The sequence below is a fragment of the Strix aluco genome, chromosome 7, assembly GCF_031877795.1.
Source record: "Strix aluco isolate bStrAlu1 chromosome 7, bStrAlu1.hap1, whole genome shotgun sequence".
NCBI lineage: Eukaryota > Metazoa > Chordata > Aves > Strigiformes > Strigidae > Strix > Strix aluco.
In genome coordinates this window covers 35,246,694-35,272,369 of record NC_133937.1, presented here as the reverse complement: position 1 = coordinate 35,272,369, position 25,676 = coordinate 35,246,694, and the positions used below count along the sequence as shown (strand labels likewise).

General features: G+C 43.0%; 1 protein-coding gene across 2 annotated transcripts; it reads left to right on the top strand.

Moving 5' to 3' along the window:
• The first annotated feature begins 3,472 nt into the window (after positions 1 to 3,472).
• On the top strand, positions 3,473 to 25,330 carry RGS10 (regulator of G protein signaling 10). 2 transcript variants are annotated; one of them, XM_074831397.1, is made up of 5 exons: positions 3,473 to 3,598; positions 9,925 to 10,043; positions 11,519 to 11,605; positions 18,304 to 18,447; positions 22,016 to 25,330. In XM_074831397.1, the coding sequence occupies exons 1-5, from the start codon at positions 3,550 to 3,552 to the stop codon at positions 22,160 to 22,162; spliced, it is 546 nt and encodes a 181-aa protein (XP_074687498.1). In that variant the 5' UTR covers positions 3,473 to 3,549; the 3' UTR covers positions 22,163 to 25,330. The 2 variants fall into 2 exon arrangements, with proteins under 2 accessions (XP_074687498.1, XP_074687499.1); XM_074831398.1 differs by lacking the exon at positions 3,473 to 3,598 and adding an exon at positions 4,790 to 4,811.
• Positions 25,331 to 25,676: the final 346 nt, after the last annotated feature.

Here is a 25,676-nt window from a genome sequence, read left to right as displayed (position 1 = left end):
ATTTTTCTTAGAAATCAGTACAAAGCATGCTCATTTGCTTTAGAGATTTTTGAGGAAACTTGAAACATCTTGTCCTCTGTCTTTTCAGCTTGTAAAACCTCATTGCCAATTACGAGCGAAGATTGTTAGAAGTAAAAAATAATTAAAAAGTCTCACAAGGATGCTCTGGCTTCTGAAGTACAAGCTTTCAGGAGAAGTCCCGGTGGATGGGCTTTTGAATCGCACTAGTCTAGTTGAACTTCTCATGTGAGCTTTTGTTTTTTCATAGCGTCTGTTCTATCACATGCCCTGGCAAAGCAGAAGGTGCTGGGGACGGTGGTGTGCTGGTTGAGGGAGCCAGAGGATGTTTCCAGGTGGGACAGGAATCTGACAGGGCAGCTGGAGAACATGCTGAGTCAGCAGCTCCTACCGCTGAGCTCTGGTAGGAGTTAGAGCTGTTTCTCCGTAACTGGCTGAAGGAAACTTGGCAGGAGAAACACTATTTACTGGTGGGAGTGTCACCTCCAGAACAGGTGGCTGCAGTGTAATGTAAACCAAGGTCTGTGAATCTGGCCTTTGATGATTATAGTAACACCTACGCCGTGCTGTGTTCTTGGAGTGCTTTAGAAACACGTGCAGTATAACCAGAAAATAAACTTTGCGAGTCTAAAATTAGATTCTAAAGGGTTTTTTGTGTAGCAGATGGGAGCTTCCTACTTTGAAGGCTTCTCCTTGTTAACATTTCAGATTTTAAATTTCTATAGTCATATAAATAGGAAGTACCTCTGTGAAATCACTTGTGTTACTGAGTAGTGTTGAAAGCAGAAATAAAAGCTGAACATAAGATATAATCAGATGGTATGATTTAATTGACTAAATGTATCTCAGTTCCCAGTAGATTTCAGTTTTAATGGTACACAGTTCTTCAGATGTAAGTGCAACGACTTGGTAAGTACAGAGGGCGTCTTCTGCTGTGCATTACCTTGCATGGCCTGCTAACTGGGGAACATGTTGTGTTTGGCAGCCAGAGGTTATCAAACTAACTTGTGGGTTATGTTAGCTTAAATTTTAAGGAAATTAAGGAAAAGCTCATTAAGAGAGTTGCAATGCAAGGTCTAAAAATGAATGTATAGATTTGGCATGTGGACACTGGCACAGTATGAATTGAGTCATAATTGTAAGTTGCACGTGGCTATATACAGGTATTGCAGCTTACTCATGGAAAAAGACAAAATCCCCAGCAGATGAACCATGCTTGAATATCTCCACTGAATTCACCTGGAAGGAAAATTCCCTCATGTCATTGTGTCTAATTGAAGCACTGAGTCTTAAATACGAGAGCAGACCACGGGAAACAGGCGTTGGGAGCAGCAACCCTGACAGAGCAGGTATTGATGTGCCCATCTCGGGCTACTGTTCTGCAGGAGCAGCCCAAATGCTAATGTTTTCAAGGAAATGGGGGAGTGTGGGGAACAATGTTAGAAACAAAGTTTTGTATCAAGGGGTGGAAAGGAACAGAAAATGTCTTGACTTCTACAGGTAACCTGTGGCAGAGCCGAAGGTCAGGTGTAGCAGTACATGGATGGAGTGTGCAAAGGGAGAGCTGGGCTCCGTGGGGTGGCTTGGAGACGCCAGCACAGCACATCCACCATGGGCACAATCTGGTCTCCAAGCATTCTCGTGTTTCTTATGTACCCCCATCTCCAAATCCATGAAGTTAAGGCTTAAAACTATTTGAATAACCTGTTGTCAGTACATTAGCTTGAAGATTGTGTGGTTGTCCTAGGAGTGCTAGTTCTTAACGCTTAGAACCTTTGGGGTTTCTGTCTTGATTCTTAAAAATTAAATCTGGTGGTCTCTGTACGGCTTCAGTGTAAATGTACTGCCCCAAAATACCTGGCATTAATGGATATGACTGAAAAATGTTTTGGAGCACTGACACTGTGTCTGTTCCTTTCCCTCATGCCATGTACCTCCCCTGGCCGTGCCACTGGGTGCTGCTGCTGGTGTGGATTTACCCCATGCTCTTCTGATGCTTGCACAGAAATGCCAGTTGTGCAAATACTGTTGTGCCTGACTCGTACATCAGCTTGGAAATGCCACGTGCAGCTGTTGAGCAGTTCCCTCAGCAGCACAGCAAACTTTTATTTTATTTTTTAAGCCACACCAAGAGCCAAGAAATCTTTACCAGCTAACACAGCTTTTGGCCCTGGTACTGAAGGCAGAAGTCCAGTGGTGTGCAGGCCAAATCACTTCAGCTGGAAGGTATTGTGCTGTTGTTTATTTTGGAAGCACAGATGCAATTTATTCTTCTGTTCAGCTTTCCCGTGTCACCAATTCCCAGGAATTAAATCTTGGCCTTGTGCATGTAAGTGGAAAACATCCATACGTTTCAGTGAGATGGGGAGCCCATCCAAGTTCCTCCTGTGAACCGAGCTAGTTATAAATGCATTACTGTGTGTTCAGATGGGATTTGGTTTAGGTGGAAATAAAACAAGTGTTGGCTTGTCTGCTAGCAGTGACTTCTGTGACTTTTTAGGTATCGGTGCTATTTCCAGGGGGATGTAAGCACTCCCATTGCCTCCCACTACTGTTGTCCTGTGCTTCCCAAGATAGTTGTCTGTCGGTGGCTTACAATTACACAGATTTCTCACACTGGCTCCATGGTGGATTTTTGATTAAATATTTTGGTAAAAAGTCATTTCTGAAAGTGAAAATGGCTTTGTTAAAATTGTAATTGTGCTTTTCCTGTTGAGAAATAATTGTTCTGCCCTGTCTTGGAAGAGCAAAGGAGTCACCCCAGCACAAGAAACTTGGCACTTCTATTTTGGTAAGAAAGTGCAAAAATTCATAAGGGTGACTGTCTTGGGGAAGGGGTGTTGTTTCTTCCACCTGCTCAGCAAAGGCTGGACAGTGTCTGGTGGGTGCGTGCTCGGCGGAGATGCTGCCTGATGGCCAAGGGTGCGATGGAAGGAGCAGGGGGAGGAGTAGGAGGCCAGGGCAGAGGAAGAGGTGAGATGGAGGTGGGTGAATTGAAATAAGGGCGCTGTAGGGAACGGGGATGAAAGTGGAGGAGGCTGGAAGTGGAAGAGCGGGGGGCCCGCAGCGACGAGGCTGGGCAGGGGCAGGGTGCCGGAGCGAGGGTGCAGCCCCACCATTGCCACGTTGCATCTGGCGGTCTCTGTGCCTCACGGTACCGTGCAAACGCCGCAGCTCCCCTCACCCCGGGGTGCGGCGGGGACCGAGCGAGTGTGGAGGAGCCGGGCCCGGCCCGCCGAGCGCGTCTGCCCCGACTCCGGGCGCTGACAGCCCCGGCCCTCCGCCACAGGCCGCCCCTCTCCCCCGGCCCGGCCCGGCCCAGGCCGGCGCTGCCTCCCCCCTCAGGGCCGGCGGGCGGGGCGCGGCCGCGGGGCCTGTCAGGAGGCGGCGGGTGGGGGGCGCGCAGGGCCCGGGGGGAGCGGAGCGGGGCGGGGCGGGCCGGGGCGGTGCCGCCTCCCCGGAGGGGAGCGGGGAAGGCGCGGCCGCCCCCTCCGGCTCCGGGCAGCGCGGGGCCGCGCGGCCGCCCCCGAGATGTTTAACCGGGCCGTGAGCCGGCTCAGCAGGAAGCGCCCGCCGTCAGGTAAAGGGGGGGAGAGGGTGGTGTGGCGGCGGGGGGGGGTGTGTGTCCCGGCCCCGGCCGGGGAAGGGCCGCGCTTCTCCTTCCACCCGGCGGCGGCGGGGGGGTGAGCGGGTGGCGGGCTCCCGCCCTTTCGGCGGCGCGGCGCCCGCGGGGCTTCCTCAGGGGCGGGCGGGCCGGGGCAGAGCGGCTGAGGGGAGCCCAGAAGCCCCCGGCCCACACAGCGCTTGTTGCTCCGGGCCGTTACACCTGGGCCGCGCCGGCTCCTCCGCCCGGCGCCCTGGCACCCGGCTGGGCTTTAAGCGGGCTCTGACTCCTCTGCGGGGCGGTTCACCTCGCATCGTGTGCGGCGCGGGGTGGCTCTGCCCAGGCCTGTGCCAGCGGCGGGGGGCCCGGGGGTGACACCCCCCCCCCCCCCCCCCTCCTCGGGGCAGCGGGGCTGTGTCAGAGGCGGCGAGGTGCAGTAACCCGCGCTGCTCGGGGAGGCGGCGCGGCTCTTCCCGCCTCGGCAGCTGCACGGAAGAGGGAACTGGATTCTGCTGGGGTTTTGTGCCTCATCAGCCAAATTTTGACTGCGAACCGCTGCCTGTCGCTGGTACCGGTGGCGAGGAGATAGCCCAGAACATCGGGGCGCAAGGGTTTGCCTTTGGAGGGAGCGTCTTAAGCCGGAGGGGAAGTTACCAAGGCTTAATAAATGTAGGACTTCACAGTTCCCGCTGCTGTTGTAACGCGTTTGTGCTGTTACGGGGCATCTCATGGCGCGGTGCCTCTAGTGCTGTGAGCCTGTCGGTTCAAAGGGGGTAGTATACATCAGTGCTAAAACAACTGGGGTAAAAGTTACAAACTCAGAACTCCAGAAAATAATACCACATTTTACAGTGTGCCATAAGAAGTTATAATCTTTCCAAGAAAAGCCAAACGCGGTGTCTGTCTAGAGTTGGGGGTTTTTTTTAAAAGGATCTATGTCTGGTGAACACTTCCAGAGATGCTACAAAAGCGGAACGTCCCTTTAGTTTCCTTCCTTATAGTTAAAAGTGGATTCCAGTAGCCATCTGTTGTTAGAGACAGTCAAAAGAGGATGTTGAGGTTCATGATTTGAACAACCAAAGCATGCAAAGGACAGCCCTTCTGTAGTGAAAAGGTCTAAAATTCAGCTGCTACTAGGAAAAAAACTGTTGTGTGAGGATTCATCCAGTGGCGCTTGGACACATGGAAAGTAAGGGAATTTTCCCTTTCCAGCACACTACTTACGAAGTTTCCCACTGTTTCATAACCTTGGATTTATTCATTCCAGACTGGTGATTGTTACTGGATAGGCATTCTGGTGAACGTAGGAGAAGAAGGTATTCGGAGTACTTGTAAAGTAATAATAAAGGTTTGTGGCTCGCAGCTTTATGGTCCAGGTGAAAAAGGGGAAAATGCAGGTGGTGTCATCAGAAGTTCCTCAAGAAGAAATTGAGAAGGCTTTTCTTAACGTTGTGTATTAACGTTTAAATATAGAATAAGGAATGTGCGATTTACGTGGTGCTTTTGTCACATCTACTCTTTACGTGCCGGTTGTCTTTTGTTGAGGAGTTTGCAAAGGGCGTGTGCAGGAAGGAGGCAGTTCAGATAGGTGTTTAGGTAAGGGACACCTTCAGCGGGATTCTGTGAAGGGTGTGACTCTGCTGTCTGAGTCCGGCCTGCGTGGCACCAGATATCAACAGTTTGAGAATGACAGCAGCTTTGGGAAGCCGTTGTAGTGCGTAGCCCTTCTGGAAGGCAGATGGATTAGCATGTCTAACTCAATTAGCTGTGTCTGAATCTCTAAAAGTTTGATGGGTTTCCACATATTTTTGTGCTTGTAGAAAACAAGGGCCAGAACTATGAGTTTTGACCTGCAGAGTTGTGTATTTTGATGTTATTGACACTTTCTGTGGCTTCAGTCCAAGTTCCTGCTTGGAGAATGCAAATGTTTGCCTTTTTTGATACCACACTTCAACTGATAATTACAGTGTTACTAGTGCTGCACTACCGTTATATTTATCACTTACAAAGAGCCTTTATCTGCAGTCTGATGCGGCAGGGCTCTCGTGTGATGGGGCAAGGCAGCTTCTATAAGATTCTTCTCTAAAATAATGCTCCAGCTAACATCACTGCCTGTTTGTTGGCTTAGTATAGGGTTCCTCTCTAAAGTAACGGTGCTTTTAAAATAAGCACTTACTCATTTACTGCGTTTGTAGGAGCAGCTGGCCACTGCACATCGTGCAAGCAGTTGTGTTATGGTCATCCACTCAGTGGAAAGTTTGCTTCAGCAGAGACTACAACTGTGCTCTGCCGGGCAGGCTTTGTTGGCTTGCTCTGCCTCTTGGTTTCTAACCCGTATGAAAGATAGCAAGCGCTCTCTTCTGACAGTAAGAAATGTAGTGAGCATATTTGTCATCTGTAGTACGTTCTGTGTGTAACTCTTTTACAGAAATATTGGTGGAAGAACTGCCATTTTGTAATACCCTTTTTGGTGCACAAAATTATCTCCTGGTTTTCAGTAACAGCAAATGTCTGCCTTCCTCGTTTAAATGATCATACTCATGCATACATTTTGGTTGTTAAACATTGGTATCGAGCTTGTTATTTCCCAGTGTATGTTACAGAACTTTGTCGCTGGATGATCTGAGCAGGAGAAGGTTACCTTTATAAATCGCAAACAGTGATAAATAATTTCAGGAGGGTCATTCATATATTTACATTTATTGCAGTATTGCCTTCTGCAATAAATTGTTTCAGACTTTCATCAAATTGTACTTCAGCAGAAGTATCATTTTTAAGGTGATTTACGAACGTGTTATGGGATATGGATTTGGGGATTAGCTTCTTGAGTCATTAGTGGGGAAAACCTCTTTCCTATCTTCTAAGCTCTTAAAAAAATTCTAGAAATCACACGTTAAATCTGCTAAATGAAACCAGCATGTGGAGGGGGAAGTTGTGATCCTAATTGGGGGGGTCACTTTTGTATTAGACAAAAATGTTAGTGATGGCATATTTAATGGGGTACAATAAAAATACCCAGCTGTTTTAATATCCTCATAAAATTTCAGGGTGTTTCCTACTGTCATGTATCATGTGCAGCATCTTTATGTTTGTGCTGAAGAGGAATGTTAATGTTTTATGGCGGTGGCAAAGGAACACTGGACGTGGGGATTAATGGTACTCAGTCCGGAGGGAGAGAGCTTGATCAGCGCCGTGCCCAGCACACAGACCTGAGCCCTATAGAGCCGCTGGCACGTTCCCTGCCGTGGCTTTGGCCCCTGCCAGCTGTGTTGCCCCCAGCACAGCTGGCAGGGTGGTACCAGCCAGGGTCCCAGCAGGCTGTTTGGATGCAGTTACTGTGTTGGTGGGGACTGCTCAGGACAAGAGCTGTGCTGCACTACCCAATGGCAGGATCCAAGAGTGCTCTCTGGCCTCCTGCGTTTATTATGTAGAGCGATCCGAGGGTCTGCCTCCATTGTGACACTACGGCCGGTGTCCCCTGCCTCGGGGTGGGCTGATGCAGGGAGCTGTAGCCCGGGCTGAGCTGGGATTGCGGCGGCCGGCATTGCTGCCCAGCACCTGTGACATCCCATAGTCTCTGCTCTCATCCCATAGCCTCTCCCAGCTTGAATAAGTGAGGCAAGGGGTAAATGAAAGGGTTTCACTGTACGAGCAATGGCCAGGCAAACCTTATCTCAGCACCACAGTGCTTTTAGGGTTGTGGGGAGCTGGTTAAGTGAGGAAACAGAGCCCTGTACAAGGCTCAGCAGAGCGGGCATTAGGAAGAAGTCATTTAGGTCCTCCCTTCACAACCAAATTTTTCTCTGTTAAGACTGTAGGAGGAGAAGGCAGGGAGTGGGGTCATAAGAGAGCACAGGGTTTGGAGGGTGACAAGGAGGAACATGGGGAATGTTTGGGCTGTGCTGGGTAGGCTGGAAGTGAGAGGAAGCTGGGGAGAATGGTGGTCAGGGAGGATAGAGAATGGCCAGCAGCAAAATGAGAGACCAGTGAAAACAGCTGAGGGGAAGCAGATCGATGTATCCTGGCTGCATGGAAGCACTTGTTCTGGCCTTTGTCTGCTCACCAGAAACTTTTTCTGGGTTCTTGTGGCAATGGGTCTGTCCTGTAGTGCATTGGCTCATTGAAATACGTGCTTTTCAAAGTAATCATTAAATGTCCACTTAAAATTTGGCTGGAAAAGAAACACTAGAAATAAAATCTCACTCCCACATGTTCTGTGCTAAATCATATATTAAATAAGGGAATGACCTGGTTCTTCAAGCCATTAGTAGCTATATACATGGAGCTGCCATTCTGCTTGCAGGTGAGAGTGATCATAATGAGAGATTCAAGCTCCTCAGAGAAAATTGTGTTCTGCTCCAATGTACTTGGCTATTCCCTCTTAAATCTCACAGATTTTACTGAGATTAGATACCCAGATACTTTGAGTCAGGTTCCTAAAATAAATTTTGCAAGTGATAATCAAGAACCACATCCTTTTGCATGAGGGGAGGGGAAACTGAGGCACAGTTAGCTCGTTGTATGTGTTAGTGTATGAAGTCTGCAGTAGTAATTTGGAGACAGTCCTCAGGTTCTGACCTTTAACCAGCAGACTGTGTGTTTCTTATACAGAGCTGTAAGTATACTTGCTGCTTTGGAGACCAGTCTGTCAGAGTCCTTACCCAAACTGGTTGTGATCTTGGATCCGGGAAGGTTTTGTGCAGGAATAGAGTCGTGCATTCATTGTGTAAGAAATTTCAGGTTGGTGCTGTAACTGCATCAGAGAGTGAGAGCGGGATACTAAAGAGAGACAGGATTTACACGTGGAAGATGTAGCCTGCAGTGACCGTTTGCTCAATCATTTTAGATGCATCCCTTTATTTTACGTCTGTATTTATTTGGGGCATGAGTGTAAATCGCTCAGTATTAGGCAATGGGTATGGAATCCATGGCTCCAGAAAGTTTACCTCTTTTCCAGCTTTGTAATTTCTTCTGTATAAAAACCCCACTTCTATCAAGGGAGGAGATGTTCATTCATTTAAAACAGTGGTCCATCTCACTGTTAGAAAAACAAAGGGACTCCACAGGTCCCTACCAACCAAAACTCCGTAGGCTTTGCTGTCATGCCAATATTTTGTAGGGCTTTAACCTTAGCATTTATCATTTCATCTGCCAGCTGAAAAGGGCATCTGATAGTATAGCTCTGCATAGATAGTTTTTTGAGATATTTGCTGGGGTTTAGTTTCATGGTGGAGGAAGGGTTTTTTGACAGAGCTTAAGCAGACATTACTAAGATCCATATGTCCGGTAAGCTGGTAGGGAGAAATGAGGGGGTTATAAAAATAAATAGAAGCTGTATTGATTACAGTAACAGATTTGTGCACCTTTCCAGTGTGTAGTGACCTGAAGTGGAGCTCTTAGCCTGACTTCTCATGGCCTGCACTCCTGCTGTCTTCTCTGGGCATTTCATGTGTGAAAGGAAAGGAGGCCAAGGGCTTTATGTCTGATTTAGAGTTTTTCAGATCAGCAGTAAAATTTCTGGAGCCTTCCCAAGTCATAGGTTTTCTGATGGGTAGCCAGCAAACAATTTTTTTGGCATCACCAGCCTTGGGTGTAACGTACTTGTCCCTGGGATAGAAAAATTCAAAAATGTATACTATCTCTCCTATCTGTGAGAAGACTGGCTGGCAGATAAGATGTGGGCACAGTCCAGTACGCCTTATAAAAGCAGAGTTTCAGTGGACTTGAAAACAAGCAAGCAAACAGAAAAACCACCCAAATACCACTTGCCCGATAGCAGGTCGACTCGCCTGGAATGAGGCTCTTCTGCCAGCTGTCTTTCCTCCCACTAGACTAGGTTAACATATTGGACTTGTTCTCCTGCTAAACAAAGCATTATTTTTCTTTCTCTCTTTGCCTTTTCCCAACCTCCAGTGATGATTCTTTTCTTAAAAATAAATTTCATGTGACCATGATTTTCTTTATAGAAGCCAATGTCATTGACAGTGCCAGAACAAAAGCCAAATGATCCTTTTACTAAACAGGCTGTGGTCATTGTGTTCCACATGCAAAAGGTGCTTGAACTCCTATAAAACAGTGACAGTGCCTACTTACATGCTCATGAATTATATAACTGCAAAGCATTCTTGCCTCCTTGCAGGCAAAGCAGAATTCAAATATGTGTGTGTGTTTATTTTCAGTTTTATGGTGTTTCCTTTAAAGAGAGCAGCTGCAATCCAAGGGTGCAAAGAGCAATGGGGAAGAATTGTTTGTGACATTCATCGTTTCTAATGAAGATGGTGATTTTTTCAATTTTCTTCCAGAGATAAATGACAGCGAGGGTCACCCAAGCAGCAGCCACCAAACCTTGAAAGGAACCTCAAAATGGGCTACATCACTGGAGAACCTCCTTGAAGATCCAGAAGGAGTGAAACGATTTAGGGTTGCTATATTAACTATGGATATTTATATAGACCGAAATTAGGATTTAAAGCTGAATGAGGCTCAGCATAAGTGGTGCAGCTGTGCCAGTGCTGTAAGCGCATAGGCACGCATCCTCCTAGATATGAACCCTGAGCAGAAGTGGCAGGGTTGGAGCTGTGGCATTTGCTGAGCTTCTGAGGTAGTGCCGTTTGCCCACTGCCACCACAGCTTGCTCTCGTAAGGCACATGGACGACTTCTGGTTGCATCTTTCTAATCAGATCTATTAGCTGTTGCAAGGATTAATAAGTTACTGTTGGATAAACTACAGTCCTTGGGCACTGATCTCTCTTGCCAAGCATTATTTATCACGGAGGACCAATCCTGCGCTCTTTTATTCTCATACGTTGTCCTTACTTAAGCAATGAGTTACCACTACCACCTCCTGAGCCTGATAACTCTGCGTGGCTCCTATTCTGTGTTGCAGCAGCTGTACTGAAAGAATTCCCTTTAAGTTTACTACAAAGTGTGGGCTTGTGCAGTTCAAAGTGCAGACTTGAAGCTTAATTAGGTGGGGGTGGCGAGTTGGTTTTTCAAGGCCTTCTTGCCATATTAGCTATAGGAATAGGAACTACCTACTTGAGTATGGTTTTGCCATACCAAGCACTGATAAAATGAACTGGGATACAATGGTTTCCTGCCAGACTGGTTTGAAAAGTGATGTAAACTAGAATTACAAAACACTGTGATTTAGAATTCTTTAAAAAAAGAAGTAATCTTGGTGCTATTTAATTCTTGGCATTACTTAATCTCTATTTTCTAACACTTGAAAGAGAAAACTGATGATCTCAGAGCTATAAATATTTCAGTCATTATGTTTTGTAAAGAAATTTAATGTACATTATTTCCCATTTTAAAACATGCCTCGCTTTTGAAGGAATGTGCTTTGTTTAAACACTGTCTAGAGAATGCAAATACATCTTCTGCTTGAGTTTACTTAAGTGAATTTATTGCCACTGATGATCATGTTTAGAAACACTTTTATTTGTAGAGATTTTACTCATTAAAAAATCAGGAAGATACTAGATGAGAATCTCAAGTGATCTGTGACTCTCATTAAAATAGTTCATTATACTCACCTGCTAACAAATTCATATATTTTTGGATTTCCCTTTGAGTAATGACTGCAAAATTCCTCGAGTTGTTTAAGGGAGACTGAAGAAACTCTTCTTGTTAGTTACTGATACGCTCTGAGATTAGATGTAGCTCATCATTCTCCTGGAATGTGCTTTCAAAGTGCTGAATATGATTGTTCATTTGTGGCTTGGTGGTGTGCAGATGCGCTAATGCAGTGGTTCTGTTACACTGTATTATGTAAACTCATAGCGTGGTAAAGCTAGCCGTAGGCGGCTTCTAGGTTTAATAGCCATAGTAGGAAAAGGGAAGAACAATTTAGAAATTGGATCCTAATGTTTGTTTGTTTTTCTTTTCCCTAGGAATTTTTAAAGAAAGAATTTAGTGAAGAAAACGTTTTGTTCTGGCTAGCATGTGAAGAATTTAAGAAAACACAGGGAAAAAAACAGGTATGTTTCCTAAATAAATTTTACTTGTCAACATAGTTTCTGTTGCAGAGCTGGAGCTATAACGTTTCTGTTGCATAACATGCTTCATGTGAGTGCAAATAAATACATTTGAAGGAATTGCACTGAAATCGCAGTGGTGGAATTGTTTGGAAACAAAGCTGGTTCTATTTCAAATCAAAACAAAATGCTGAAATTGTCACATTTCCCATGTTTTGAAAACTCTAAACTTTTTGTTGTTGCCTGGGAGTAGCAAAAGGTTTAATTCAGTGATGTTGCATCATCTTGCTTGAAAACATAAAGACATTTCATTCAGGACTTTTTTTAAAGCATAGCAGCTATTACATGAAAATATAAACCATTATAGTATTTCAGTGGAACATAAAAATAACAAATGGCACAAACAAAATGTTTTACAATACCAGAATGAAAAGTTTTGCCTTATCAAATTACATGTTACAAAACAGAAGAAATTGAGGGTCTGTTTAGACTTTTTTGTTTAAATATTTATGCAAATTGATATGTACCTTCAGAGCATTTTGATTTTCATGAGAGCTATATTTTTCTAGTAGAAAATATTCTTGGAAATTTTTTAACCAACTATCTCCAGTAGGTTTTTTCCACTGCTTGTATCTTGGTCTACATTTAGATCCCCCAGAAACACAGGATTCACTTTCACATTTAGGCTTTAAAGCCTATAGAGGCAGGCCTAAAATATGTGCCATGTTTTGTTTGCTTGTTTGTGAAAGATTTTGTGATTATTTTTTTTTTCTTTTTGAGGAATTCCAAATTCATTTGATCTTTGAGACAAGAATTCTGTGAGCATGAAATGAAGTAGCTTCAAAAGTCCAACTGAGCGTTACTGTCCTTGAAAATCAGACTCCTAAATCCCATAAGCCCTTTGTTTGAAATCCCGCCTTTACACTTTTCACACATGTTCAGCTCTTGTTGCCAAAGGGAGCATTTTAGAAAGCAACGGGTGTAAATGTGCAGTCTCTTTTGCACTCTCTGCCCAAAGTAAGTAGAGTACCATGAGGAGTGAGGCTGGGAAAATGCCCCTTAAACCTGCTTCAAATGAGACTATGCTTTGAGTAACGTCAGAGATGTCAGGGAACAGGAATCAGGTGGGGGAACTGGGCTACTAGCGAAGTTATAAAGTGCAGGCATAAGAGAGCCGCATCTGGACTGCAGGATTCCTCTCTTAAGGTCAGTCAAATATTGTCAGCTGAAACTATTTGCCAGCAGATTTTCCACAAAAAAAAAAGCTCCCTGGATTTTCAACAAAATGTATTTTTGAGAGGGGAGTCTACTTTCTGTAAATATTCTCTATTTTGCACTGAAAAAGCATTCCCCTCAGAACAGTTTTCTTGTTTCAATTGTGAATATTTTTTGGTATTGATAAACCCATCAAACAGAATAACTTTTGCAAGAAGAAGTTCAATTTAACTGCACACTTTGTAATATTTAGCACTATTTCAGCTTTTGTGTATTTAACTGCTTCCCTCCCTCATTAAGGTCCACACATGCAGATAGTCTTCAGAAAAGAACAATTAATCAGGCTATTTGTCTGTAAGGTGTAAGGCCTAAAGAGAAGTAAAGTAAATGAGATGGGATAAAAGAGGAAACTGTGCTAGATGCCACTACGATGGCAGCAGTATTGGTAGCTAGAGTGAGGCTGGGATTCCTCCTCTCCGCTTGCCTGTAAGGAAATACTTCAGCTGCAGCCTGTCTGGGTTGCACTGGAAGCCACCCCCCGCCCAGGCAAGTCCCGCTGACCTGGCTCTGCTTCGGCACAGCCTGCAGATCTCATTATTGTCAGTTTGTGACAAAGCATTTCCTCTCTTCTCCCCAGATGTGCATACAGCATCTTGGCTGGTATGTTCAATGTGCTGGGCTGGGGATCTAGGTATTCTCTATCTCTCTCCCCGCTCCATTAAAGTAATTTGCTTTCTGAGCTGGTGAAGCAGAAACCAGCGTCACAGTCCACAGCCAAATGGGAGGAAGCCTTTGCTTTGTACCAGAGCAGATGTTTTTTCTTTGTATGCCGTGCAGTGTCCTTGCCAAGAGGTATGTATCTTTTCTTGATACCCCTTGGACAGGTATCAAACTGCATTTTAAAATGGAAATGAAAGCGGAAAATCCTTCTGTAAGGTCCCACATTTTGCAATGGGACAATAATTGTATCTTCCCTTGCTAAATAATTTCCATCTTTTTAGCTATTTTAGGATTGCACATGCTAGTACAGGAAATGGTAAACTGATGTATAGAGATAGTATCTTAGTGAATTCTTGAATGAATTGCCAAATGAATGGACAGAGACTTAACTAGGTTCCATTTAGCTTAATTATTTAGTACTAATCATTACACAGTATGGTCAATCTGGAGTCTAGTACTGCCAAAGCTATTACAGCCAGCTAGAATAAGTGTGCTTTAGAAGGACACAGATGTACAGTAAATTTTTATAGCTACTGTTTATGGATGGCTTTGTTTAGATAATTTACAAAGCTAGAAAAAGCACTAAAAATAGAAATCTTTCCCGTGTTTATGATAGCATGAAGCATGAATTTGTCTTCTGAAAGTGTGTCTTGCAGGAATCACTATATATCTATTTAATGTGAACAAAGCATTCTAAAAACAACTTTTTACTTATTTTATAGCCTGCTTCTCATTAAAACTGGTTTACCACAGAAACTAGCTCATAGACACTTAGACTTTTGGTCAGATGAACCCGACTTCAATTTAACCCAGATTGAATGGAATTTTTTTTCCCTATTTTTAAAGTATAAGAAACTTTTTTGTTACTTGACATGAGAGTGTTAGTGTGGGATTTTTCTTGGTCAGTTTAAACTTGCACGAAGGCCACCACCTGGCCAGTGGATTAAGTATCCATTGTGCCTAATGTTACTGTCATCCCTTCAGCGTCAGCCTGGAGCAGTGTTTGGTTTTGTATAGGCTGGTTAGGGTGGTTGGCTCAGTAAATGTGCTGTCCTCCCCTCATGTCCCTTCTGGTCTTCAAGGTACGTGCAGACTCACCCTTCTCCTTTCTGTTGGTTGCAAACTGTCTGACTGTGTTAGTGCCATTCTAAGCAAATACCCTGGGCCTTTCCTCAAAGCTTGTTAAATTTGGTTCAGTCTTTAACCACAGTCACATGGGCTCTGCCTAGAAGCTGACTTATATCACGCCAACACAGGCAGATCTTGCAAGATGCTGTGCAGATACATCTTCTCTGTCCCCTTCCTCTTCAATGTGAGCCACTGCACAGCCAGGATTGCCAGATCACAGGGGCCAGAGGGAGCACTGGCTGTTGGCTCTAAACTACTGGCGGGAGCACTTAGCCAGGAGAAGGCAGAAATGGAGTTCAGACAAGATTGCTCCACGAGTTCGTGTTTATTTTCCTGTTTGGGTGAGCCAGTAGGAAATGCATGCATGTGTCAGGGAGCAGGGGAGATTTTCAGCATCTGCAGAGCTAGACAGCAAGCAGACCACGTTACTGGTCTAGGCAGGTTTTAGATGGACTGGATTCAGCCTATCTTCTTGCAGCATGGAAGCACAAACTCCTCCCCTCAGCTCAAGACACATCTCTGTAGTTTTAAAATTATATTCTTTTTTTATCATTTCTTTAAAATTGAAGTTAAATTAGAAATGTAATTTTTAGTGAAGATTGAGGGAGGAATTAGGTCAGGACCACTTGTAGCAGCGAGCTTTGCTGCCACTCATAAGGTCCTCATCTTAGGACACATTTAATTATTGAAGTGGGAGTGGTGGGGATAAGTGAATAACATTTAACTTTAAATATTTTGTTGGAGTTAGTCATATGCTGTTGTGTTTGTGACTGTTAATGAAATAAACAACATGTCCATTGTGCTACTTCCCAAGGTTTAAATGTTTCTTCTCTTGCAGCTGAGCTTTAAAAATAAATTACAGATTGTAATAAATGCTTCAAACAACAGGGAATCTTTTCAGCTATTGCTGAAACCCACCGAAGTACCCGTGTCAAGAAGTTTTGTAGAAAACAATTTCAGAACAAGGTACACCTATTCAAGAGTTTCTTCTGCCACTTCTCAGGTGGAATGTGGCAATGGTTAAGCAGGACTGGGTAATGCTGCACAGCTGCTAACTGCTGGAGCCTGTTCTGATGAGCATCTGGGACTTCCATTCACCTCATTTGGGAACCACACATGCTTGAGAGCTGAATTTGACCTTAGGAAAGGAAGTGGGAAAGAATATTGTATCCACTTGAATAGTGAGGGGGATTTCTGTAGACAGAACTTTGTACTCCAAATGGGAATTTGGCACGGATGCTGGGACGAGCACACAGATGTAAGTGAAAAGTGCCAGAAATCCTTTAACAACCACCTGTGAACAAGATCCCAGTTTAAGTGTTGTTTAAATTCCGGAGTAGCGTCCCCTGTGCTGAAGCATCAGTTTCAGGGTGACGCAGAACAAAGAATGCCACCCACTGAATGGGGAACATCGCTGTCTCCTCTGCCTGGACCTGGCTCTCCCTGAATGTCTTTTGGGGGATGTATAAATATACTGGCAGCTTTAACTGTACTTTCTTTTTAAAACAAAAAGAAATTGTAGTTAAAGTGATGCTCTACTACTGAGGCATAGGTGTAGCGTAACAGTTGTTCCATGTGCAGCAGAACCTGTAATGTTTAGCTGTGCATTTCCATATTTCCCCATTACTATAAAATCAGGTCCCTGCGTCTCTCCAACGACCCCCTCTCCCTACCACAGTGCTTTCACTTCCTTTCTTTGTCATTGTTCCCCACAAAATCCAGAGATCCTCCCCATTTCACCAGCCTCCCACACAATCCTCTTGTTCCCCACCGTGTTCTTTAAACTTCCTCACAGTACTTCTTGTTCTGTGTTTCCCCTCAAGCCTTGCTCTACTCTTTCTCTGCAGTGCCCAGCTTGCTCCTGTGTTCCTTGGGCAAGCAGCACTTCATGTTGTGGCTGATGTGGAGCTATGTGTGCATTGATTAGCCAGCTGCTAAGTACATGCTGGCAGTTCAAGTAGAGTAGATAACTTCTGAACATATACTGCAGCTTTTCCCTCAGTGCACGTGCTGCTTTTTCTCTCCCTTTCTCTCACCGACTCTTTTCCATTGAATCCGTAGGACGGTAATTATTTCTCAGTCCTTTGCCCCTCTCAAATATGGTTGAAATTGGACAGCAGGTTCAAAAGTTATTGAGGTAGGACTGACAGATGGTACAATCACTTATGCTTGCTCATGCGAAAATAGCTAAAGATACCTTTACTGCCTCTGCATTAGGGTATTAACTTTACCAGTTAAAGCTGTCACACCTCTAATCGATCGGATTAATTGCTCATTTAGAACAGACATGGCTGACTAAGTCCTTCCTGATCTGTGAAACTGAAATGATCAGAAATTGTTATAAAACACTTCTTTCTGACCTCGTGTACCTAACACATGATGCTTTACCCACCAGATGAATACTCTGTATTGAAAAGGAATACTCCTGGAAAATGTGCGTCCCCTTCAGCAGTGAGAGAGTTAACTCTTTAGGCTTTGTGAATTGTCAAACACATGTAGCTTTTCTTCTAATTATCCCCAAATGTTAATTCTCAGCTGTAAAACATGAAAGAAATTCTGTGAAACCTTCAATGGGCAAGACTAAATGCTTCCTTCTTCAAGCCCACTTCCCATCAAAGATGCAGCCCTCTGGTGTGGGTCTGGAGATGCTCATTAGATGTGCGATGGGGAACACTGGAATGGTACAGTGCCTGCTGCTGCTGCACAGGCCTTGTTTTCAGCGTGCAGGATTCAGATTGCAGCAGGGAGGCTTGCCTCCTGCCTGACTTGGCTCTCTTCTCCCCCACTGGCTTTCTCTTCTCCGTCCTTCTGGTCAAGGGGGAGCTTGCACTGAGTTTCAGAGGATTGTGACCACTCATTTACTGCTTTGAAGCTTAAAGATGCTAAGTTGGGGCAAAATGTTACCACTTACTGATTTATCAAGAGAACACTGAAACAGGGTTGCTGAAATCAGGGTGAACGCTAACAAACAGCTTTTTGCAAATCACACCTACCTACCCTTATTTATCAGCTTTCAGAGGCTCTTGAGAGTCTTATCTTTACCATTAGCCAAGTTGGTGGGTTTTTTTAATCGTGTAGTCAGTGTTGCACGTGAGCTGCCCTGAGCTAAAAACATAGTTATGACAAAGCATGTAGTATGACAAAGTTACATAGCAGTAGCATGGATTATACACTAACTTTACTTAGTTTTGCCTTGCGGTAAGTTTCCACAGTGTTTCTTTCCTCTGGGTTCCTTGCACATAGGGATTATCTGTTAGTAAAAATAGTCTTCTAAATAGTGAAGACAAGGCCTAGCTGATGATCCTGAGTGGTTTTATGCTGGATACTTGGATTCAAACATCACAACCTGCTGTTCAACCGAAGTGCCCGATACTGTGGTAGCTGTCACTAATGTCAGTGCAGGAGTTGGCCTGCAGAGATGTTTTTCCTCCAGTACAAATGAATAGACACAAATAAACTAATCTGTGTATATTTGTTTTGTTACTTGGTTGTTTTTTTTTTTAATTCAGACTATGGTTTGGTTTAGGATGTGAACCTCAAGAAGTAAGTGACCTAGAACAGTCTCCAACAAAACATTAACAAATAGAGAGAATATTCCCACAGCAAATAATTCTTTAAATAAATATGTCCTTTTGCAGATGCAAGAAAAAGCTAAAGAAATTTACATGACTTTCCTGTCCAGTAAAGCTTCCTCCCAAGTCAATGTTGAAGGGCAGTCCCGTTTGAATGAGACCATTTTGGAGACACCTCACCCTCTCATGTTTCAGAAGCTCCAGGACCAGGTAAAGTTATTTTTTTCAAGAACACAGTTTCTTTAATTTTTGTCTGCTTGTAATAGACTCTGCTTTCTAAGCACGAGCTAGTGTAGGAAAGTTGGGAATCTGCCTGCTGCTACTTGTGGCGTGGATTGAATAGTCAGGCACAGGGCTGGGTGCTTCCATATTGGGGATATTGATGCAGCCGCTCTGACGGTGGATGTACCAGGATCTACCTGGGGCCAATTAGTTAGCAGACTCAGCGCAACCGTGCTAATTCCAGTTCAAGACTTCCTTGGATGAAGCCTTCTCCTAGGTTCCTCTGCTGGTAGCTTGAGAATCATCCAGCTGACTAACTTTGTGCCTATGTTTTCCTGTGTGTGCACTTGCGCTGAGTCATTGCTGATGTTTATTTCCGTAGTTGCCACTGGTTTCCTTGAGAGCTCAAGATTCTTCACTTTGCTTTGTTTTGGTATTTATATTGATGTGAATATAATGCAATTTCCTGAAAAACCTCCTCTTCTGTAACACACAAAACTTAAAAGAGGAGTTGGCATCTGCTTTGCCTTTTGCTATAGAACTTGGGAGGTCTGGCAGAAATTAGATGACATTTTGCAGGCATGTCTTTTGGTGGTAAATTTTCTTGATATTTAGCTTATTTTAAAGCATAAGTTATGACGTGAGTCATTCTTATCTGCAGCTTTCCAGCACTTGTAGTCTGTACTATTTTTAATTACTGTACCATCCTCAGGACTACCTGTGTATTCCATTTGGCTCTTTTGTGGAGAAAGGCACGCTGATTTAAATAGTGTTTTCAACCATTTCATATCAGATATTGAGTATGTTAGTTAGACACTGGCTGGGTCAGTCGAAGTGGTCTGAGGAGCAAAGGCTCTGCTGTCCTTCAAGCAGGTTCCAAGTCAGTAGCAGTGGAAATGTCTGAAACGCAATTTCCATGTGAAGAAGCAAAGTTTTTCATGGAAGAACAACTGACTTGAAGGAAGGGAAAGAAAATGTTCTGGTAAATCTAAGCACTGCAGTTCAGGATGGGTGATTGAGAGTGAAGCTGGAGAAACTACTGGAGTTGAAGTGTTTTGCAGTTTTACAAGAGAGCATGCACATGAACAGCCAGGGATTAGTAATACCTGAACTGGAAACATGCTAGTGTTTCTAGCTAACTAATAACTAAAGTGGGAAGAAAGTCTGTGAACTTTTAAAACCAAATGCAGAGCATTTATGGGTTGTTGCAGGTTTCCACTGCTTGAAGCTTCTGTTTATTGCTGTTAGATAATAGTTCAGGAAGAGTTATGGTCTTCTCTACTTTTCAATCCTTATAAAGTTATGAAGAGTGGTATAATTTGTTCTCTAAAGAACAGTGTTAACTACTGCTGGCACTGTGTTTCTGAAGTATAAAAAGGCACAGCTTGAAAGCCACATTCTGGTCTACAACATTACTGGTAACTAGCACTTCAGTTCTCCAGAGACCTACTGATTTAAATGGGGCTGCTTGTGGGGTGTGGTTTTGTGCTCATGGGATGGCCTTAAACAAATAGCTTGGAGGCGGTTGTTCTGCTGAATGAAGTGGTGTTAGTGTGGTTCATAGAAATCTGTAGATTTCAATATACTTATAGGGTAAATGTTCCAATTCCACGAAGGGAATGAGAGGAGGGGAGGGGAAAAGAGAATTCTGCTTTTGCACATGATTATAAAATCTGTCTTTTCTGTGTATTTGGCTGACCAGACTCCAGAAGATTTTGATCTCACAGTGCTCTTCCTCTCTGGGAGATACTTTAAATGATACCAGGAACAAGAGTGGTCTGAGTTCTTAACACTGACTTAGGATGTTTTTACAGGCGATGTCTTCCTTACAATTTTTTTTTCCTTTGAGCTAGTTGGATAAATTTAATTATGTTGTAGTTAGCTAATGCCAGAAGGTGTAATTTGACTTTGCTTAACTGCATTGATTTGGGTCTACATTGAGAGGGTGTTTTGGGATTTTTAGTTTTCCAATATGTAGCTTATAAAGCAAGATTTTCACTGGTTTAAACATGAATGTAAATATTTAAATATGTAAACAAACAGTGGTTAGTTAAATGCTTCATGTAATTTACTTACAAGGGGGATATTTCAGCAAATGCACAGACAACAACAGTCAGGTTTTGTGTGTTTGCCTTTATCGGTCTGGGTTCCTTGAGGATGTGAAATGAAAAAGCAGCTTGAGACTGTTATTTTTTTGCTTCCTAACAAACAGTTTTATTACCCGGTTGTACTATCAGTTAGAACTGAGGCCCGTAAAGATAAAGCTCCAGTTATCCACACATGGATTATCCACACATGCAGGTCAGAATCCAGAAATTCATCTTGGAAATTTAGTTACTCTGAGTACCATAAAATGTAATCAGTCATGAAGCATGACTCAGAGAGGCTCCGCCAGTGAAATAGTAGGCAGAGGGTGATGTAGGCTTTGGTTTTGCCTCAATTATAGTTTTGAGGTTTACTTTTTTCCTTCCCCTTTGTTTTAAAACCAAGAAAAATATAGTCCTGACCTTGACACCTGAACAGTTTCCAGACTCCTCTCCCAAGCCCTTTTGTTTTCAGAAAGCTCCAAATGGTTTCTAGCCTTTTTGTCTGAAATGGGAATAAATAGAAGAGAAAGTAGTTATGTTGAGGGATGAGCCTAAAGTCAAGCCCTGGGAGAGAAAATCTGTACTCGGTGCTGCCTTCCTGCTTCCATGCTGGCTGTGTACTGGCTGTGAGAAGAAGGGCAGGTCTTGGGCTAGTGAAAAGCCTAATGGCACAAATTTAATCCATCTCCAATTTTAAACCACATGTTAACTGGCAAATTACATCTGCACCAGATCAGCTATTTGTGGCAGGTACCTGTAACATTTCTGACTGGGACCAGTCTCGGCATTCGGTTGTTTTTTCCAAAAAGGATGGGAATCTGTCTAAAAGGATGGGAAGATTGGCAGAAGTTTAAGAAACATTGATTAAACCAGTTGTTTCAATCTAGATTCCATTTGCAGTTTCAATATTTGTGTAAATTATTTAGAGGATTTTCTTAACTGTCCAGTGCTCTGTGTGTATTCTGTAGTGTTCAAGAGTAACTGCAGTCAGGAAGGTGCCTCAAATGTAGCTCTTTCTTCAGCTCTGCTTCGTACCTCTGAGTACCTGCCAGCTGCCCTGCCAGAAGGAGCCCCTCGCTGGGTTTGACTCCCAGTGGCTCTGCGGGCCGGGGGCTGCTGTGGGAAGGGACCAGGTCATGTCCATGCATGCAGTTATCTGATCCTAGTGACCATGGCATGTGACCTCCCACCTTCAGTGTTAGGTTTTCAAAGTTGGCTGTTGTGAAAACCACAATATGATTCTTAAACTGATACGGACATTATTGCAAACAGTGGCTGCAGAACCTGCAATATTGTTTGCTGCGTGCAGCCCCTTTTGAGAGTTTGAAGTATATTTTAATGTCATGCTTTTTAGTAATGTTTATTACTAGCAGAACAAAAATACATTAGAATTCATATACTGTTCTTCTCATTTAAAAATGTAGTTTTGCTTAGGTCATTGTTTTTGTGTTTTTTCGCTCTCTTACCAGATATTCAATCTCATGAAATACGACAGCTACAGCCGCTTCTTAAAGTCAGACATATTCCTAAACCATAAGAAGTGTGAGGAGCAAGAGGAGAATTCACCAGAGGCTCAGACTGCAGCTAAAAGAGCATCAAGAATTTACAACACATGATACAAGGAATCTCTTCTGGAGAGGCAATACAATAACTAAGTTACACTCAGGAACAGTCTAGGTTTATAGCGGTTGCATTTAGGGCTTGAAAAGCTCAAAAACCCTTTTAGGAGATACTTACCTTCTTAATTGCTTGAACGACTAATTGTTTTTGCATGATAGCTAATAACCAAACGCCCACAGGAAGACTGTTTCCTTGCTAAAAGGCTGAGGTATTCCTCCACAGTGTGAATTGCATTCATATTTCACAAGTTTAAATGCTTTCAATTTTTGTATTTTCTTTTGTGAGGCATCATGATGATGAGAAATGAAAGATAAAGTGGTTGGGTTTTTATTTTTGCCTTGTAATTTTTATTTGTAACCAGATTTTACATCCTGAATTGCTGAGAGAAGCCATTGAGGAGTACCTTTCATGTTACTTTGTGGATGAGTCATTCATAGCAAAGTTAATCATGAAAGGACAGCATCTTTCAGGGTTAAGCTCAATAGAATCCAATCCTTTCCTATGTAACTTTGTTCTTTCAAGGTGATATCTGTTTTGCTTTGCCTTTATTGTTGAATCAAAACACTTCTCTAGTCATGATTTTCATTTCTGTATTTCTTAAATTTCACCAATTTTTTTGCAGTAGACAATCACCTTCTTCAGAAGATGGCATAACCTGTAGTCCCTTCATAACAAAAGCTGTAAGATAGAGTCTCTGAAGAACTTCTAACAGCCATTAGGAAACCTGACAGTTAATATCCCACTCTGGGCACACTGATTTCAGCAAAGCTTGACCAAGGCACATCCTGCACGTCAGCGTAACATCAGTGTCAGATGCCGGTATTGGGAAGCATCTGGTCTCCTGAGCAATACTGCTCTGTGCAGCAAGAATACTTGCAAAGTTGGCAAAGAACCAACCAACCAAGTCTGGCTTTGTTTTGCTAAAATCTTTCTACTAAAATCACCCTGCCTAATTTTGTTTGCCCCAGAGAAATATTTCAGGGTTCCTTAATTGTAACTTTTGATAGCTGCAATGGAAGAGGGGGTTGACTTTGTGGTTTAGCTATTCTCACATCAAGCTTGAAAGGAAGGGGAATTTGTTTCTGCGCGGAGCAATCAAAGATGAAATGTCAGGGTGGTAAAGGAAGACACTCCCAATGAGCCTTCCGTATCATCCTGGGACTGTGTCAGAGCTGCAAAGCACATTTTGGCATACAATTTTTCATGTATTCACATATTTTTGAATTAATTCACTGCAGTGTTACTAAACTGCAGGTTAAGTTGGGAAGGCATATTAGCTACGTGCTCTATTTACAAGCTTCGCAGTGTGTAGTCTAGCTGTTTCGCATTCTCTGTTTGCTCTTTCATTTTTTGCACTGCTTTTCTTGAACTCTTATGTGCTGGCTAATCGAAATGCACAGTTAGCTTTCGATCGTTTTATAGTTCTTCTTTGTCAGAAAGGCCAGATATGTTTTATACATGACTGTCGCTATCAACGTTTTAAAACTAAGTCTAGATTGTAATCTTTGAGGATGCAAACTCACTTGGTAGACTTGATAATTTCTTTTAACTCTGAGCCACTCTTGCAGGTAATGTGTAAAGAAAATTGTTTCCATGGGCTCTTCCCTAGTTAGATGTAAGAGCGGGAACAGAAGTTCTGTTTCTACCCCCAGAGCTAAATGGCTTTTAGAAAATCCAAGAAGAGGTCAGTGCCTCCATATGCTTGTTTTAAAATGTAATTCTTATACACTGAGTTAATTTTCCTCCTATGCTCTCAAAAGATGTAATGGTGAAGTCATAATCTTGCTTCAGGCACTTTCAGTGCTATTTGACCTCATGCTTAAGTTGTATTTCAGTGTTTTGCTGAATAGGAACGAAGTACACACGTGCACGAATCCTTTTGTTGCGATGGGGCCTAGGAAATGGGACCATCCAGTTCTGGACTTGCCAACTACTTGTAATCTCAGGATTACCTCTTTTGAAAATAGACTGTAATAACGAACTCTTAACGCCTGCCACAGCAGAGGATGGAACTTCTGATACCATTGAAGTCCTTGGGAGTGGGCAGCTTAAACACGTTTAGGAGTTGGGATTTGTCTCTTCCCAGTAATGGCAGCAGAAGTCTTAGCGATATAGGAAAATGCAGGATGGGGACCTTCATGGGAAAAATGCAGAATGAGCTCTTACCACATTCATCACATGGATGCACAGTAGATTCATTTTTAATCATATTGATTTTAAAAATGCATGACTAAGGGAGAAGAGTCTTTGACTATCATGTTTTAAAATAATAATAATAAAAAATAAAACCAGAAGCTGTATGAACAATGGTAGGGCATTAAAGAGAGAAAATACTTGTTTGTAGCTGCTTATGAACAACATTTTCCTTGGCAATATGCTCCCTGTTCAGGTACTGTCTTATTTGCTTGTTAAGAGCAAATGCCCTATAGGAGTAGACACAAAGGTGCTTTACACTACTACCAACCAGAAGTTACTCAAATGGAAATTTTTTTTTTAGCAGCATCTCAGTGCCTGTACCTGTAATGTTTATTTCAATGCCTATGATATTTCTAAGGTAACATACCTAAATCCACAAAATTCTTAATCTTTGAATTGCTCTTTTGCCTCAGCAGTAAAAAGTTCACTGCCCATTGGCTGTCTTTTTTGTGGTGTTTGGTTTTTTAGATGAAAACCAACAACTAGACTTGCAAGGTGCAGAAATCAAAGGTTTTTTTCTATCCATTAGATTATCTGTATTTTCCAGTAAAAGAGCAAAGTAAAACCATGCAAGCAGATGTCTGTAATTGCGGCATGTATATATGTGGAGAAGGTTATTTTGCTTCTGTTGATATTACCACTTGATCAGACTTATTTTGTGAAATATACGACATTTTCTCTATGTGGCGTAGAACAAATCACTCAGAAAAACAGCTGAGTTTCCCTGTAAGTAAATCCTGCATTCCAGGAACAACTGCAAACATTGCATCGAACCTCAGACTGTAAGTGGGTACTCAGAGTTGCTTTATGTAGAGATTAAAGATAGGATCTACTCCTTTTCATAGAACTTACACTGAAGGTATGAGCACTAAAAACAAGAGAAGTTTCATGCCTGACTGCATGCCTTAAACTCTACCCTATTGTGTGTTTCTCAGCTAAAAATTAAAATATTCTACAAATGCACCAAATCTGTGTGCTGACAGTTGTTTTATGTTTTGAGTACAGTTTGGGCCAAGATCACTTCATATCCCATAGTTATCCCGTTTTCTGCTTTCGGTCCCTGTTAACACAGTTGTTACGTTCTGTCATAGTATGTTTTTTTTCTTGGAAGAGAGGAAGATTGGATGACACAGTGGATTTCACTTCTGAGCGAGCCGCGCTCTGAACAAATTGCAGAAAGTCACTTGAACAGCAGAAGATGCTTCTTGTACCTTCTTCATCACCTCCCATTTCTTTGTTCCCATTGTATTTCTTCCAGCATGCTTGCTTCAAGTTGCTGACCCATTGATGTGGATAAAGGAGGGTCTGAAAAAC